The 19,262-nt window shown below is 38.1% G+C and overlaps 1 protein-coding gene and 1 long non-coding RNA gene across 7 annotated transcripts in view; one reads left to right on the top strand and one right to left on the bottom strand.

Annotated features, from left to right (window-relative positions):
• The window catches only part of LOC137472621 (uncharacterized), a 75,042-nt gene that overhangs the window by 52,295 nt on the left and 3,485 nt on the right, over window positions 1-19,262 (bottom strand). For all 6 annotated transcript variants that reach the window (XR_010998307.1, XR_010998311.1, XR_010998309.1 and 3 more), the window contains 2 exons: window positions 17,718-17,916; window positions 17,513-17,590 (listed from right to left, as the gene is read on the bottom strand). This is a non-coding gene — a long non-coding RNA (uncharacterized lncRNA). The remainder of the gene's footprint in view (window positions 1-17,512; window positions 17,591-17,717; window positions 17,917-19,262) is intronic.
• Window positions 18,637-19,262, top strand: part of INTU (inturned planar cell polarity protein) — a 39,473-nt gene continuing 38,847 nt past the window's right edge. The window contains exon 1 of the mRNA XM_068187922.1: window positions 18,637-18,819. Within this exon, the coding sequence (XP_068044023.1) occupies window positions 18,731-18,819 (89 nt within the window). The 5' untranslated portion in view covers window positions 18,637-18,730. The remainder of the gene's footprint in view (window positions 18,820-19,262) is intronic.

The following is a 19,262-nucleotide window of genomic DNA, read 5'->3' as shown; positions in this document are numbered from 1 at the left end:
GCAGACTTTCTTGCTGAAGTGACTTCATTCCTGTCCTGTCAGGTGACGGGTGATGTTTCCTCAGAGATGTCAATATGTAAAATCTAAGAGTATTTCCAGCATTATTTTTACTTGATGTAGTATATATTTTACTTGATATACCCAAATCACTGATGTCATCACAGAAATCTTAACTGAAATATTAATTTCCACCTTCCAAATGAAAACTCTGCATCAAAATCACCTCTAGATAAGAAACTGTGAATCTTCCCCATTACTTTCATAGTTTCACTGTAGGCATCACTAACAAAAACTAAAAAACCCCACATTTCCTCAAAAGCTGAAATTCAAGGAAAACAGCCTTTGTCAATGAAAAACATACATAGTCCTATAAAATGGCCAACTAAAACTATGATACTGTTTTTTCACCTATCAAAATCTTTGGAATTCATGTTTTGCTTAGCACTTTCTTTTACTTATTCCTATGTATGTAATAGAGCTATATTTAATTCTTACTACAAGTGTAGCTAGCTCAACTTCTGTTGCAATACAACTAGATACAGGAGCAATTAAAACTTTTTACAGGAGACTGGTTCAAAAAAATTAAGATGCTGCATGATACCAGACACGTGAAAGAGATAGTCATACATATATGCATTAAATCCCCAGAAATGTTTGTGCTCTGAGATTTTTTCCTTATTGCCTTAATGAGAAAACACCATCTTCCCCCTCTCGATTACAAACAGCCTCAGGAAAGTCACTGATGTTAAAAAGGAAAGCATTTGACCCACCCTATTGACAGAAACAATTAGCAAGGTTGTTGTAAGAGCAAATGGACTAGATTGAGGTTAGGGAAGTGGGAAAGAGAAAAGATTTGGAGCTCTGGAATCAGTAGAGTGGGAGGCAGAGAGTGAGGTGAGCCAGCTGTGCTCTTACACGTGAAGAGCTGCATATGGGTTTAAAAACAACAGGTGCCCTTTGTCACCTTCAGAATCACTCCAGACACACAGCTGAGGGTGAGTTTTAAGATGAATTATTGAGATATGACACAAATATGTATGCAAAGAAGGCAAATTCTAATGGAAACTTGTTGCATGTGTTTTTTTTAAATAATTATTTCATGTAAATTTATAATGCTTTTCCTCCAAAAAAGAGAAGTGAAGGTTGTTTTTCTTATATTCCATGCATTTCAAACAAAACCTACAAAAAGTAGCATGGTTACTGACTTTTCTGTGTGTGCAAGGATGATGCAAATTGGCCTGTATGTAAAGAGACTCACTTCTGCTTCACTGTTATCTTTGAAATTAATTTCTTCAACAATGACATTCAAAGAAAGAAGCCTGGGTTTTTTCCTCTGTTGTTGCAATTCAAATAGGAATAAAACCTAATAAAGATAATGCTTTGGAGTCCCTTATTTTGTTCTCTGAAACAGGATTGCTGATTTTTAAATAGTTGCTTTTCAGCTGCTTGTTCAGAATCCCTTATACAATTGACTATGCCAGCTTGCCTGTTACTGATGTGCCTGAGGCAGGTTGCTATGTTTTCAGAACAAACAAATATTAAAATACATGTAGAATTCAGCTGAATGTTAAAAACAAGGCAGTGAAGTCTGTTCACAGCTCTCAGCAATGGTTTCATAACAATTGAGACATTTTATTTTATTAAACCAATTTAAAGCTCTGTTTATCACAGAATTTCTACTGATATTTTCTCTCTGGATGGTCTATTTAAATCATCATTAAGTGATACAATGAGGCTGGTTTAAGTCCTACTTTAGCACTCTCTTCTCCAGATTTTATCAATCTGATGTTTCTGGACCATGAAGGGAGGTGTAACACCTTTTGCAAGGAGAATTTTGACACAGCAAAGCTGTGACTCCAATGGTTATATCCTGTGTATACAAATACAACCCTAACTAGTCAAGAATTGTGTCATTTTGAGAACTGGAACATGTAATGTTAGGTAATTATTTTTTCTGCCCTGCACTTGTGCTCTTGCATGCTAACCATTCTCAAATTTTATTTTTCAAAAACAGTCAAAATCCTGAATTAATACACATATTAATACACATATTAATACATACAGAACACATATAATAATTTTCTGGCTGAGACTTAATGGGCTTTTTGGTGCAACAATGATTGTAGAGAAATAATAGAAGTCATGTTGAAATTAATATTGAATGGCTCTCTCTTCATTGATCAATGGTCACAGCTTGCTGACACTTCCTATGAAATTGACTATTTATCAAAAGAAACTTTTACTTGCTGAATTTGTCCAGTGCCTATTTTTGCCTCAACAACTCACCTGGAGGCAAACAAAATGAAGAAGGCTGTGGTGGCCCCTAAAACACAATGAATCCCAGTTGCTGTTTCTGAGATGTTCTAGATCTCCTTTGCCTCCTGTGGAAACAGTTAACTGTCCCAAATATGTTTTAAAGAATCATTGGAACAGGACCTGGTTTGCTGATAAACTAAGAGTTATTGTCACCAAGTCAGAGAAAACTGTTCTGTCTCAGTCCTTCTGAGTCAGGACACATTTCAGTATCTTACAGAAAATTACACAGCTTCTGCAGCAGTACCTTTACAGAGGTACAAGACAGCCCTACTCCAGTATTGTCATGATCCTGGGAGACAGATTTTACAGGGTCAAATATAGAAATGTCTCCCATTTTTATTTGTAGACTCCATTTGCTTTATTTGTAAGCTCCCCAGCCACAGGACTACTACAATATACAACAGAATTCCCTCATCTGCAATACTTATGGGAATTTGAGTTGAAGGTTATGTGTTGTATTGTATCGGGAACACTTAGTGACAACTTAAGAGAGAGACTCTTCAGAAAATTTTCTATTCCCATCCCTTTCACTTCAACCCCTGCTCAATGAAATGTAACCAGGTCATAGTAAACAAATGAATGTGCTGGTACCTTTATTGTTCTCCTAAAATAGGCAGCTCTGCAAGGGTCAGCTGACCCTTGTGAAGCACAGTAAATGATCTCCACAATGTCAGATCAGGCCAAGCTAAACTGTAGCTGAACTGTCCTTTTGCTCTCAAAGTCTGCAGGCATGTTTATGAAACACAGGAAGAAGTTAGAAGTTTGTGTCTGAAGGAACAAGCTTTAAAAGGACTAATAAAAGCATAATTAGATCCCAAATTTTGTCCCTTCTCAGCTAGTCATCCTGACCTTTAATTTTTTTTTAATTAACTGCATAACTACTATAAGTTTTCTTTATTTACATAAATGTTATTTACATAAATGTAAACAGTGCCTTAGGGTACAGGATGTAGCAAATACTACATTTGGTAACTGGTTACACTTATCTTGCTCTTTCCATCTAAGAACTACCTTGTACAATCTGGGACATGTTTTACTCCAGTCTTGCTGTATCTGAGCAGGACTTCAGTATGCATTAGTCATAAACACAATAGCCTGATAGGGCTTAATTGAGAAAGCTGCTGGTTCTTTGCAACAATATCAAGATGTAGTTTGTTAATTCAAAGTTCTCAAATATCTAAGACAAGCTGCTTTGCCTTAAACTTCCTTTTTGACCTTTTCACTGGCATATCCTTTCGCCTTACACTCTTTTCCAAATAATCTCAGCTTTTTCTTGACTCAAATCCAAAATGTTCTGTTTGAACTCTCTCAGCAACAATTCCTCCTCTACACAATTTGGTGTTATCTGCTCAGTTTTTCTTGTTTTCTTTGACATTCAGCAATCAGCAGGCCTGGCCTGTGATCAAATAAGTGCTAGAGCTGAGTCCCCCTGAGCACATGCAGTGGCTGCTGACATCACAGGGTCAACTGCAGGATACACTTTCCTGGAGCTTTTGCTATAGGGTATCAAATGGGCTGTTAATGGCTCTTGTCCTGAGACCTTATACCCATTCTTGTCCTAGTAAACTCTCATGCCATCCAGAAAAATTCTACAGGCTGAAATTGCTGGAACAAGAAAATATGTAGCAGTGAAAGATTTTCTAAGTATTTATTTGGAAAAATATTATACCATTGCCAAAGATTTTCATTCACTGGTTCTTCATAGCGAGGATTTTAGTTCTGTCTGTTGATAGCAAACCAGACTCCAAGTAGTTTTTATGCAGTGCAGGGTCTCAATGCTTTATCCTGCACACCTGCAAACACCTGTGCATAGGATTCACCATGGAAACCTCTTGCTCACATTTCCTCTTAAGACTATCTTGTCCCAGTCCAATTTTAAGCATTCAAGAATCAGGAAGTATGATCAGTTCCAGTTAGGAACAACTTGAATCTTTAAGTTATTTAAGGTCTTGCTCCTCTATATATATAAATCTAATAGCACTCTGTGGTCAATTTAGGAATGTTCAGGGAACCATCCAACCCAAACAGTCTGAGAGCTTAAAAACTTGTGAGCTAATGTTTTTCGCCTTTGTTTATCAGGAAATTAGGCTTATTTATATAATTTAAATTCAGGCATGATCAGCCTAGATACATAAAGAATTAGATCTGATATCCTAGTGGAACCAAAAGAAATTACATACATTTGGGAAAATGAATTCATGGCCATTACATTTCCCAAATCATACCACTAAAACTAGTTTTTTCCTTTACATACACAACTACCATACCTGTTGGAGTTGCTTCCATGACTGCTCTATCATAAAAAATGAGCTCTTAGAAAAGACAAGATGACAAATTAGAGCAGCAAATACTGAGTGTTAGAACAACAAGGAAGATGTGTCAGTATAGGACAGAAAGGGAATAGAATGGAGGGAGATGAACTGTTAAAACCTCTGCAAGGGAAGTGAGGGAAAAAAATAGAATCAATACCAAGCCTGAAAGGAGAGTCAAAAGAGAAGGGAAAAAAAAAAAAAAAAAAACCAAAAAAAAAAGGAAGGTGGCTTATTTTTGTTGTACAAAGAAATATGCTCAAGGTTTGGGGAGGAAGGTATAATCAAGGATAGAAAGCTATAAAATTATGAGTTATTGCCTGGAATTTCATCTGAGGCTTTGTGACTTCAGTTTCACTGTTAATAATTTAAGTTAATAGACCCACCCACTCTTCTGATAGAAAAATGGCCCCTTGGTTTATACTGGACTGTTTATTCTATATTTAATACTCCCTGTAGGTGATGGAACACTTGAGACTGCCGACTCTCACCACAGCCATCTGACATTCAGTATTAACGAGTCAATAAATATGCCCCCTTTGTTATGTACAAAGGCCTAAGATGTTCTTCTGTCTTTGATTTTTCCTATTCATTAAAAATACACAGCCTTTCAAAGCATTCCCTGTCAAACAGAGATAATGCAGATTTCATTGGCCATTGCCTTGTACATGCTGATATATCCTCTAAACAAAAGTGTCGGAATGTTGACACAGGAGGAATCTGGCCAGCTGGAGGGCTTTAGCAAATAATAAAATAAAAAAATTAAAGCATTTGTAACTGTTGTGTCTAATATAAAAAATCTGCAAAAGTTAATGACTGGATGGGTAATTTAAAACAAAAGCCCCAGCAGGCAGAGAAATATAACTACAAGCTAGCAAGGGAAATTCTTGATCCAGCTCTCTGGAGAGCATAGTTGGAACATGGCATGTATTTTTGCAATACAAAGCAATTACAGGCATCTCCAAACAATAAAAATCCATAAAATGTTCTGGTGTTCTGATTATTTTTTTTCATTAGATAAGGTTGAGAAGTTACAGGATCCCATTTCATGCTGACAGCTCTCCACATCTGATAGTAACACTAGGAGATAAAAATGCTGAAATAATCAAATGCTGTGCATATTTTTAAATGCACCCAATATGTTTAGTACAGCATCATGAAAATAAATATGTGAACTTGTAAAAATTGAGAGCTGTATTTGTCCCTTAAAAAAATCAAATTCAGTGCCTGTCAACATGCTGAAAAAACCCAAAGTACAGCCAGTACAAGATGAGAAACATCACAACATCAAATCTAGCCTGTAATAAGTCATCGAAATTGACTTTTGCAACCTCCTGTTGATGGTGACCATATCACCCACTGTGGGAAAATTATTCATCTTGTCTCTGCAATCTGATGGAAACTTTCAATAGTCAGAAGTAAAAGGGATTTTCAGTTATTTTGAAAACTAGGATGTCCTGCTTCCAGATTCACTCTATAGAGACAAATCAATATCAAACATGGTTGTGTAAAGTTTCTTCCCATTCCAGTTAATCAAGATGGGTTAAGCTGTTCCTAATAAGAAATTTTAAGCATAAATGAAAAAAATATATCGGGCTCATTTAATAAAAACTTCACGTTGTAAAGAAGAGTAAAATAAAGAAGCTTTCCTTGCTTTATATTGGGCTTTGGACCACATTATAAACTGAATGGCAGTATGTGTAGATTTTTTAATTATATCTGAAAAAAAATTATTCTTTAAAATCGCACATTAACTAGCTTGAAAAAATCTGTTTATATATCTCAAAGTGTATATCCATTAGAAATCTTAATTCAATAAAGCTGCATCTGATAGGATTTTTGTGCTATTAGGACTAAGTTTGCTGGTATTTAATATTTTGATCAATGATCTGGAAGTAGATATAAACTTGCAGTTGATAAAATGTGTGGAATCCATTAAGAGTGCCAGACTGGAAGTCTGGAGGATAAGCTGGAGAAGGTAATGCCACAGACATGAAGGCACATTCTGCTCTCCTTGCATCACCTTAGATTGAGAGAATGTACATTGGTCAGCCTATTTATTAAAAAAAAAAAAAAAAAAAAAGAACCAAAACCCAAAAACTGAAGAGTTGTCATCTTCAGAAAAATAAAAAAGACAAATTCTGTTTAACAAGAACAATGTGGACAACGGCTGTAGCTGAAGGAAGAAAAATTTAAACTGGAGATAGAGCACAGATTTTTAACTGCATTCACCATTAAAGGAATAGATGCCTCAATTATAAAACATACTTCAAAATATTAATGAGTTTATTATTCTTCACTATATTAGGATAGGAAGGCAACAAATATTGTCCCATTTGAGTTCTTAAACTGCCTTTTTATGTTAGAATGTTGGCCAGCAATTAAAGAGATAGCAAAGTCGGGAAGGAAATCTTTCAAAATGCTTCTTGTTTTCCATTATACCTACAAGGTTGTTAAGTACCTTTGCCCAAAGGAAGTCTTCCATGACTCAGCAAACATGAGAACAACTGTGAGTTGAAAATGTCCAGGATTTTGAAAGTTCATGTGCATTAATTGTATCAGATAAGACAAAAGAGATAATGACCTGTGATGCAGAAAAATGTTATCAGGAACTTCTTACTGACATACAAAGTGTAAAGTAATTCCAGGCAATTCTGGTCAAATAACAATATAAAAAGTAATTTGCAATCAGCTGTTTCCTGGCCTGTCTCCTCAGCTCAGTATTCAAGAAAAGTTCCCATGATTTGTGGGGAAGCAGCTAGCTGGGACTGTTTTCAGTCTTATCTGCAGATTAAGAAGAATTTGCTTCTTTAAATCCTGTACTTGAGAAAACTCTTCATTATTGAGCATAAAGTATGAGCTGGAATGTTTATATCTGAGGAAACAAAAAAGTTTTCAAATATAGAAATATTATTTAAAGGTATATAGTAGAAGTTGTTAGGTATCATGACTTACAAACTTAAAAATAATTTCTTACAATTGATGAAATAGGTACTGGTTTTAAATCTTTGTTTTAAAATATTTTAAATTTGCACAATATAGTCTTCTGTGAAATCATATTGTCTGCATTTTCCAGCCTTTAATCAGTAACACCCTGCTGTTACTGTTGGCCTCTTTTGTGGAGGAGATCAAACTGGGATTCTCTCCAGAAATGTAACTCCTTAACCTTTACAGAATTCCTTAACTGGCTAGAGGGCAATTTGTCCTGTTCTCCCTTTACAGAGCTGAAAGAGCTGCCTCTGCTGCCCTGCAGAATGATGAGAGCAACCAGGCCACATCTAGCCTCAAAAGAATTCTGGAAAGTAACTTGTTAGTAACTTTATGTTCTGGTTTAGGGGTGCAAAAGAGCATCCTGGACTCACTCTCTCAATGCATTCCTCAATATTTAGCATGAAATCATAGAGATTCTTCTTGACAGCTCTATCTCCTAGTCAGATGCTGAACTACCCTTTAAAAATCTGTATACACTCCAAAATTTTATTTATTATGGAACTGATGCAATATAAATGACAAAGTTTTATTTCTTTTTTCATGAAAGGCCTTAAAGCTGAGAATCCAAATCTCCAAGTAAAATAATGTGGTTTTAGTTACTTGATCAGCTGCTGTTTTCAGAGCTCTATAACTATTCCTCTCTGTTCTGAACATCCATTTTCAGTGACATGAAGAAGAAAACTGGATGCTTTAACCAGTAAATATCCAAAGATTTGCACAGCACAACTATGAGGTACTTATCAAAAAAGGCACCAGAGCTACTAAGATCCATGAGCTTTGAAGTGTTTGTGTATTAAATTATTTTTTTTAATGTTTTTAAAATAATGTCTACATGTAATACATGCAGAAATATTCTAAATATTTCAAATAACAGATAACAGTTCAGGAAACAAAAAGAGGAGTATTTTAGAGTTCACTATGAGAGGGAAACTAGTGCATAATCTAAACAATATGATTGCACCTTGCCCTTCCAGCAATCTCCAGTAAATCTATAGCCTGACCTCATCAGTTACCAATCAGAAAACTTAAAGCTAAGCTACAATGTGATTTTATGGCATACCCTGTCACTGATTTATGACAACAATGAAGGTCTGTTATGCACCTTGACATAACTGGGCATTAATAAAAGCAGACTTGCATTAGCTCTGCCTTTATAGATGTTTCTGGAATGTATCGGTATTATTTTGGCATGCTGGTTTAAGTTGAAGAGATGTGCTCTGCTGTACTGCTGTTGAATTTTTTCTTCCTATAAACCACTAATGCTTAAGAGAGCTCCAACTAAACATAAGTTGCAGTGCCTTGTGCAGCAGGTACCAGATTACAAAGAGTTTTAAGCTAGTCTGTGTTCCAAATTAACAGAATATTTCCTTTTTCCCTGTATATATAATGGTAGTCTCCTTCAACATGGCCTGGAGTTTTCATATTTCTTTCCTGATTGGCAATAGGCTGATCTGGTTTCTCTTCTTAATAATCTTCCTGATGAATCCCAGTCTTCTTTCTCAATCAACTACTGAATATTAACAGGCAGTCACACAGTTGTTCTATGCACATTAAAGATGTACACATAATTTACAGATTAAAGCACCTGAGATTCTCCCGAGAAGGAAATAAGGCTTTATTTTCCTAATTTAAAAATGTAATTACATCTGCATAAAGTACACCATGACTGTTCAACTCAATGCACATGTTTTCCTGTTGAAGTCAAAGGTGTTGTAATCAGGTTAGACAGCAGCAAGAGTCAATAAAAAGTCCTTTAATGCATTTTGGCCAAGTTCTGGTTGTGCATCTGACTCTTCCACCTGGCTACAAACACTTGTCCCATGTTTCACCTGGTCTGTGCCAGGAATATGATGGAAACCCTGCCACAGTGTATGCTAGGGAGAGTAGACAGTAGATATTAAAGTTTATGTTGTTTGGAACCTGAAAGCTGCAAAGCTGAAGATCAATGCATGGATTGCTGTGGCACGTTCACCACTAAAGAAGCAAAAATAATTTTCTGAGTAGCCACAGCTAGAAAAAAAGGATTCTATGATTGGCCACTACTTGGAATGGATGACAAGTAAGCACAATGAACTGCCCAAGTTCTTAACTACAGCTGATTATGAACAGAAGAAATATTTGAGAGGTAAAGAAAACTAGATTTAAAGATAAATATAATGACAAAACACAAGGTATTTTTGGTGCAGAAGGTGCAGATACTGTGCATGAGTTCCTGAAGATCTCTCATTTAGTAACTTCCACCTCATCAGAGATGGGCTTTAGCTGACCTTCCAGCACCTAAATTCTGTGTCATAACAGCTGCTACCAAACAGCAGAACCCATGGGATCTGACACTGAGCAGAAACATTTTCAAATCTTAAAGTGCAATATTTCCAGTGAAACCTAGAGCTAGTGGCCACTGCAGCAGTTTTTCATAACAAGAAAGAGAAAGCAATTCACAGAAGCCTGAACTGTCAAACATGAATCTGATGCTGCTCTGCTAGAAAACACTACAGGAATTCTGGTCCTCATTTTGTAAGCTTCCACTGCAGATTTTCTGTGATTTCCAAACATTTCTGTGTGACTTCAAGCCTCACAGATTTTTATTGACAACTTGTGAAGAATGCAATAAGATGTCTGTTATTTTTGTAGGCCCCAGGGCTTATGACAGGTAGAGAGAGCTCATTTGATGTTCTCTCTTGATGAAAGTTGTTCTTTATTCCTATATACTATAACCTTGTCACAAGTGTTCTCAGAGCTGATCACATTTCTCTTCTTGTTTATCATGAATTACTAGATATTTTGAAAGTGAACTCGAAACACTAATACAGAGATGAAAAAAATTCATTTCCCTTTCTTTTTCCCTACAAAACATACTTTTTTGAAATTGTATACAATGTTGTATATTGTAGGCAAAGTACAAAATTCAGGTCCTCAAATAATATATTTTCTATTTGTGAAAGCATTACTTTAGTCACCATTACTTTTATCTGCAAGTCATATGCTACATTCTACACTGGATTGTGCACAAAAGCTTTAATCAAAAGAGAAGTGTTGTCTGCTTGTTTTCCTATTGCACAACTTCCTAGGATTCCTCCCTAGGAAGGAATTTGATTCTCATTCTCTTCGTTCTCTAATGGGAATATGCCTTTGCTGAGACTGGTCTAAAGTCACGGGAGACAAATTTCATTGGAGTTGGCTTTCTGATTTTCTGATATTCCTGATAATGGCATCTGTGTCTGTATGTATGCTAGTTCTCCATTTCCTGTGATTTTTCCAAAATAGAAAACTCAGTTAGAATGTATTTTTCTTGATATGAAATCTACAACTTTCCTGAGAACAGTGCAGTTGTGACAGACACTGTTAAACAGCTACAAGGTCTGGGTAAGCTACCAATATGCAAAATGACTAAGGAAAAACATCCAGGCTTTTTCATTTTTGGTTAAACACTAAAGCCTGTGACAGTGTACAGCTCTGTGCAGGTTTGCCAAGCTGTCAGGAATCAGGGAAGCAGGAGGAGGCTGCCTTTCCTTGCATCTCTTTGCAGCACTCCTTCACCTCCGACACTGTGGCACCATTTGCACTTTCCAAAAAACCAACCAAACAGAAACAAAACAAACAAAAACCACAAAAAAAAAAAAAAGCAAAACAAAACAAACACACACAAACCTCTTTGAAATCTGACACATGCAGACATAAAAACAGATTAAGAGATAAGGGAGGGTAAGCAACTTGTCTCCTTAAAAGAAGAAATTCCTCTGTGCATCCCATATGAGCAATTCTGTCTCAAGAACTCTGTGCATCCTTGGAATTCTTCCTGCACTGTTATTTCCGGGAAGAACAATCAGTGACATTTTACAGGGGACAGAAGCTTCTGAAAAGCCTGAATTTTTGGCAGCAGGATCAAAGAACCGTCTTGCAAATTCTACTCCCGTCACTGACTTCCAATCTACTCCTAAACCCCCCCCCTTCTGTATATACATTCTGTCTGTACTTTTCTTCTCTCTTTATAAAAACACACACAGTGTGTTGAACTCACTTAAAACTGCCCCTCCTGAAATTATCAGCATTTTTTTTTTCCATTTTGAACAGAACTTGTACAATGCATATGGGGAAAAAATATTCTACTTTTCAGACCAGAGATGGCTTGGAATATATAACCCTACCAGCTGCCAGTCACAAGTGACACAATTCTATTTGCAGAAATGGATGTCCTTAACATAGTTTTGCTTCCATTTTCAGAGAAATCCATGTGCAGCTTCACATTATATTGATTTAGATGGTGTGTGCAGCTTGTGCTGGCTGACCAAAGCAAACACTGTATTTGTCATTTAAGTGCCAGAAGTTTTTCTGCAGTCTGCAAATGGTCTTCACAGCTTTTCCCATCATATTAGCAAGCTTTTATTAGTTAATCTGAGTTATTTATTAGTTAACTGACAAGATTGCTATTACAGAAGAGCACTGGGGAGTTACTACACGGATGAGCACAGAACTTGCAATGCCCTCTAGTGTTTCTTGCCCGGAAATTAAAATTGAGAGTGAAATTTTGTTAGCAACCTTGGTTAGTTGCGCTTCTAAGTCCCTCGGTGGATATCGAAAACAAACCCATTGTAAATACAGCCACACCATGAAACTTAGATCCTCCATAAGATGGAAAGCAAACAAATAGCTGAGATTTCAGAGACCAGAAGAAATTAACGTTGCACTATAGTTTGATTAGAATTGCATTATCTCAGAGACAGGGAGAGCACCCTATCCTAAACCACCACTCCATTACTGCCTGGAATTTTATGTGTGTACACACTAAGAAACACTCCTGATGCTCGAAGACAACAGTCAAGCCAAGACATGACACAATGTATTTACAAAGTTCTCTCCCAAAACAGCAGAAATCATAAAAGCTACATGAACATCAGGATTTTGTCATCTAGCTAGCAACTGTCTAAGAAATAACAATTATTTTTGGAGCAGTGGCTGCTTTGATTTTACAGGCAGCACAGCAGCAGCAATGTATCACTACAGCACTGTGCCCAAGCTAAACAGCTTTGATCCTGCTTTTATGTTCAAGCAACTCTCTCACAAAATATCACCCTTGTTCTGCAAGGTTCTGGCTTGGTAGCTGAAATCTCCCCACCCTCCTGCTGTGTGCACTCAGATAGTGTCCCTAGTATCTCTTAGATTCCTAGTCAGCAATTTCTTAGTTCTGCTTCATTAATCTGAAGAAAATTCTATTTTTAGTTGGTTTTCATACTTCAAACACATCAAAATAGAACAAAAAAAAGCTTCCAAAACAATGTTGTAGCAAACTCCCAAGATATTCCCTACTCATTTGTGAGAGTTTACCTAGTTGTTGGTTTGTTTATTTTATTAATGTAATGATGTTTATTCCAGGAATGTGTCGACTTTATAATTTTTTTTACTTCACAAGAAATGATACGCACTTCAGTTTTTAAAAGTAACATAAGCAAAACAGTGACACACAAAGTACTGTTTGACAAAGTGACCATAATATTAAATCAGTCACTGAGAAGGAATGAATAGGAAACTTTTTTCAGAAATAAGTATATAATGCCTAGAAATTGAATTCTTAGGGATTCATCCTCAGGCACTTAACTGCCTGTTGATTTCGACAGGTTTTAGACCGCTGAAGTCCTATCAGGATATAGGGATTGACCTCAATTATGCTTTTATTTCTGAACACTACAAGGAAGCCCAGGAATAATTAGAAACAAAGAAAAAGAGTAGTGAAGTTCACTTTTATCTGGAGTCTCTCATCATCCTCAAATCTAAACCAGCTGAAGAAAAGCCTAGAAATCATATTTTAATCAATAACTCCTTACACATATCCAGAATGAGCCAGAAGAACTTTTCCAATAAGTCCCTAAAAACTGGTAAATAATGGATAAAGGCTTAGAGAGAAGAAAGGTCTACAAGAAAAAGGAGCCAAAGCATTAAGAATAAAATTAGTGATAAGGTTATTTATTTATATGACCTCAAACTGATATTGTGAAAGCCACTGATTCATCTGTACAGCAGTAATCTCAAACTGAGAGACTGGAACTGATCGCAAAAACTTTGATCAGCACCAGGTGGTGCTATTTTGCTTTTTTAAAATTTTGTAGCTTCGTAAAATATTTACATTTTTAAATAATAACCTCTGATGAAAACTAAATGAGTGAGAAGAGTATCTATTTTCTCATGATGTAAATTAGTTGTGGCTGCTTTTGGTGTTATGCATTTATATATTTATTCCCAACACACCTGATAGGAAAATTTTAAAAGTCTTTAGCCTTTAAAATAATCCCACTTCTCTCACGATTAAACTAGTTTTATAAACTGTTTAATCCATAGAAATTCTACATATGCTTCTCTCAGATTATCACACCAGAAAAAAAGAAAATTCATGTTAATCCAAATGTGCTGTTTTGTGAGGTGGCACATTTAAAGTACATGTATTTGCTCTTAAATTTTTAAATTACAGACAGGCTGTTCCAAAGCAATGCACCAAAGTCTGTGCCTCCAGAAATTCAGATAAGTCCAGAAACTGGGGATAAGAGGGAAAGAGAGATTTAAAATCAATCCTAAAAATAAATCTGGGGTCAAAATTCAATTTTTTTATTTTTTTATTTAGCATGTTTGCCACATATACTTTGCCCAGATGTTCATATAAAACATAAGTCACCCCTTTTTATGGTTCTGGTCTGTTTCTCACAAGAGCACATGGCCACAAACTGTACTTATAGACAAGTTCACAAGAACTTTATCAGCTTCAGTTTAACAAAGTCTAATCATGTTTTATCAGTCTTTGCAATATATCAGTCATGTAATAATTTTTAGGGTGGCTTTTGCAATTAGGTTTAGGTTTCTCGTTGGTACAAAAACTGTCTTAGAGGAAGTAATAAGAATCCAGCAAGTTATTTTAAAGGCCATGAAGTAACCACGTGTCCAACCTATCCCCACTGTTCTGCAAGCTGAAGATTCTTTGCAGAAGTGGAAGATTGATATAAAATGAGCGACATCATCTTATGCTGCTGTTCAGCTTATCACTTACTCCTTGGATTAATGGTTTCCCTACGGACTATAAATTTGTATTTCCAGGGGTTCCTGTACTGCTGACTTCACCAGTTTGCCAAAAGCATTGCCTTTGTGGCTGCTTTTGAAGAGAGCCCAGAACTGTAGGAGATTTGTTTGACAAATAAATTAGTTTTCTTTCTTGCTGCTGCAAGGCTGGTCTGAAGGCAGAGCCTGGAATGCACAGAATGTTTTGTGCCCCTGCAGTCTGAGAAGAAGAGATGGTTAAACTCAGTGTAGCAGAGCTGTTCCTTCTGTTCTCTGCAGTGCAGCGCTGATGTAACACAAGGCAGGTAACAGGACAGCTTGGTGAACCCAGATGTCTCCACACAGACACAAAACAAGGAGCTATTCTTTAAGTGATGCAGTAACACCAAAATCTCTCTGTGTTTGGGTTTTTTTCACATGCCACTAGCGTCAATGAGAGTAAAAGCAAATCTAGAGGTGGATGTCCATTTCTGATTGTGACAGAAGTGAAAATTAGTGTGTTGCCTCTGCCTTTTAGAATATTTACAATTGTTTGTAGACAAGAGGCACAGCCAGGAAACATCCCCTTGGAAAAATACCTTACCAATCCAACTCCTCAGTCTTTCAAACATGACAGCAGACAGGCAGTAGCAGCCTGAGGATGCATGTTCTGGTGAGGGAGAACCTACCCTGTTGTCCAAGAACAACAATGCCCACACCACAGAACTTCCAACAGTATCCACTGTTAATCAGCAGAAGATCAAATCATACAGACTTTCCTAATTCCTGTAGATTTAAGGAATGTTTCTAGACAGAATGGCAGAACGGGAAAGTAACCTTGTACCCTAACAAATATTTGCCATGGTCCTTAATTTGGGAATTGAATACAGTAAAGGTACAGTGTCCCTTACTCACAGGTATGACCAAATAGAAAAAAAATAGGAACTTTCTCCCTTAATTGAAGGAATGAAGTCTCTCCCAAAACATTTCAACTCTCCTCATCATGTGCTAACATCTCATGAGTCATGATATAAATGACACATCATACATATGAAGTAATAAGCTGATTTCTACCTTGTGCAGCCCATGAATGCTGGTTAATCTTTGATCCCTGGGCACACTAAAACTCACCAGACAAGTCAAGGAGATTAAAAGTGTTTGAATACTGCAAAAGTAGCTTTACCACCTCTTTTAGTCTTTTCCAGAAGGGGATTATGACTCAAAAACTTCTGACCTAGTCAGCATTGGAAATAGTTGCATAATCTGCTAGAGCCTAACATCAGCTGGAGAAAAAACACAGTATAATTTCAGAAAGAGGAGTATGTAATAAGCACAGTATCAGAGTATTTTGCTATTTCTTTTTTTCTTTTACATCATCAGCACTAGAATTGTTCTGTAACAAAGCAGAAGGATTTTCACAAGGCAATTCAGCTGGCAGAAAAAGTATCACAATAGAAGGGGAGCCCAAGTAGGCTATTGTTACTTTGTAGGCAGGGTGTCTCTTAAAATTCCCTATTGTCATTTCTGTGCATTTAAACTGGTTGATTTTCCTCCTTCCCCAATCCCTATTGGCTTGGTTTTCTCTGCATTGCAGAATTTTATAATCTTTCTCCAACTGCACATATTTTATTGGATTCAGGAAAATATGCTGTAGTGCCATGGTCTCATTCATGTACAAATACAAGAGCTGACAAACTTCAAATGGAATTGTGACCTTCCTCTAAGGTGGCCTAAAATACAGAAAATACAATGCAATTACAGAAAATACAATGCAATTGCACTTTGCATTTTACTGAAACTGTAATCTACAAAAGTCAATAAAGTAAATGTCAAAGGCTGGAGTATCTGCAGGATTCATGCTAGCTCAGACCCCTGTCTTTTAACTTGAAAAACTTATGTGCAACTAAGGTAATGTAAATATATTCAGGGAAAAATATAGGGCTCTGAAAGTATCCACTGTATCACTTTTGACTCTCTGCTCCTCTTTCATTTTCCAGTTGTGTCACACATAAATATTGAGTCTAGGCATACTAAATGTGGTAAAAGTTGCAATTCACACCGGGAAAAACATTCTATTTGATTTTAAAATTAGTAATTTGGCCTGTTTGTCAGCAGTGTGGTGCTTTGTGATCTTCCATTTCATAAGCTACACGAAACCTAAGCCAGTTTCTCTCATTTTGGCACATTTTGGGGGTCTCTATACTTGTGTTTACATGTTCTAGTTTTGCAGAGTTGTAAGCCATTTTAGTAAAGATCTCCACAACCAATTTTAAACCCATGTAAAAGTAAAATACTAGTAGCAGATGATACTACCATTAAATTCAGTATTAGCTCAGTAGTTTAAGAAACACCAAAAAAAAAAAAAAAAAAGGTCTCCCAGTGAGAAGGAGCTCTGGAAAAACAAAAAGCTGACAAGGATCTTGAGAAGGCCTGCTGGACACACAGGGTGATTCCAATGGTAATGTTTGGGAGTTTTGTTGTTTTCTACCATCAAATTCTAGATCCAGATGTGGGGTTGGTGTTTTCCTAAGTGAATGGGGAAAACACACCCCTGATGTGTACAAATTAAACATCTCTGCTCCCTCAGGGCATAAAAAAAGTAAAAAGGCTGAATTATGCATGGTGCCTAAGTGTTTTTCTAAGGCAATGGTGACACAACCACCACAAATTTTCCATCAGCTTTCTGAAATCAAGATGTGGGTAATGCAAGTTCTTTGCTCAGTGCCCACTCTGGAAGCATTATGCTGATCTTGATACTGTACATGCCAGACTCCTTCAGTCACTGCTACTTAGACACAAAACCCTGGTGTACATTCAGCTTCCCTGGCACCCTGGTGCCAAAGATTTTTATTTATTTTAGTCCTGCTGCCGTCACTCACCTCAATGGAGGGTGGTGGTTCCGCATCCTTGACAGGAGTGGGATTCAGAGGGGATTGTGCTTCTCTTAAATTTTCATGCTGGTATCAAAGAAAAAAAGAAAACAAAATTTTAAGAAAAGGAAAAAAATATTAAGAGGCATAAATATTCAAGTCACACTACTTGGTGAGAATCCCACCCACAGACTCATGGTAATTCTGCATTCACCCTCTCCAAACTGAGTTTGCCTACTCAAGCCAAAGTCTGCAAAAAACTGAAGCTTTTGCTCCACGCGGTAGCCAGCATCGCACAGAGTGCGGTGCTAAAATATTCAGTGGTTTTCACTTTGCTGTTGTCTATCATGCCAGTGGTCCTCCTCTTAATGGTCTTTCTGGGAAACTACTGCATTGCTGTGCTTCTATAATTACTTCAGGCACAAGGTCTGAGAGAAACTAAAATTCATGGCTTTTTTAACAGATTGCAAGACTTTATTACTTCTTGATCTTATGTCAGCTATCAGAGAAAACCTGGAGGAGATGACCACATTTTGAAAAATTAGAGAAAATTGATCCCATAAAAGGGAGCAGAGAAAATAAATTATGGCAATTCACAAGAAAGAATAAAAACAGTGAAGATAGGGGTTTTATACATTCATATCCCTGTTCATTCAATATACTGCATCAGAATTTTACAGATGGAAACCCAGTAAGGAGTCCCGTCATCATCTGAAACCACTTGTATCTAATATTTTGTGAAAGAGGGAATCAAAGACCGGATTGGATTTTGTGCTATTGCTAATTATTCATATTGTGACTTAAGGAAAGAGGATCAACCGGGCAATTCACTACTTTGACCAGCAGGAAAATACATGGGGAAAAACTATTTGCTCACATAGCTGGAGCTGGGAATGAAGCTCTGGGTGAGGGGGGAAGTGGAAATCTACGGCTGCAGCGAGGAATTGCCTTCCTTAATTTACTTGAAATTCGGGTTTTCACGGTTGGCAAGTTCCTGACAGAAACGACACCGTGCCACAGCGCAGTGGTGCAGCAGGCGCGACCTCCCGGCTGCGCAGGACGCGCTTCCCCCGCGCCCCGCGGCGCGGCGCCGCTGGGTCCCGGGCGCGGGCGGGCGGCGCGGCGGGGACGGGCGGGCTGCGGGGCTTAAGGGCTCTCGCCACCTGGCCGCAGTCCCGGTGCCGCGGGCCGGGGGATGCGGGGGTGGCTGCCGCCCGCCCGCCCGCGATGTTCGGAGCGGGCAGGTACAGCATCCCGCGGCCCGTCACCAGGAACCTGGAGGACCTGGACTCGGTGCAGAGCGTCCTGCTGCACAGGTCAGTGCCCGGGACGGGGAGCGGGGGGCGGCTGCCCGAGATCGCTTCCCGACCTCGGGAGGCTCCGGCATCCCTTCCCCTCCGCAGGGCAGCACCCGCCAGGCGGAGGGACAGTGGAGCCACCGGCGCCCCGGCGAGCTCCCCTTTTGTCGTGGCGGCGGGTGGGGCGATGAGCCGTGTCCTGCTGCCGGGAGCCGGGGCTGCCCCTCTGTGCACGGCAAGGGAAGGGAAGGGGTGGCTGCCGGCGGGGAGCCGAGGTGCTCTTGGGCTTCCCTCCCTCCTTCCTGGAGAACAGGAAGATGTGCAGGTGAGGGGAGCTACGGAGCTACGACCGGGACTCTTACACGTGCAGAGAAACGTGCTGATAAGTCTTTGATATAGATTGATGCTGTTGCATCCATGCCATAAGCGTTTTGAACCCTTCTCTAAGGGCAGGGGATAAT

Source organism: Anomalospiza imberbis, chromosome 4 (genome assembly GCF_031753505.1).
Source record: "Anomalospiza imberbis isolate Cuckoo-Finch-1a 21T00152 chromosome 4, ASM3175350v1, whole genome shotgun sequence".
NCBI lineage: Eukaryota > Metazoa > Chordata > Aves > Passeriformes > Viduidae > Anomalospiza > Anomalospiza imberbis.
This window is presented reverse-complemented; position numbering and strand designations above follow the sequence as displayed.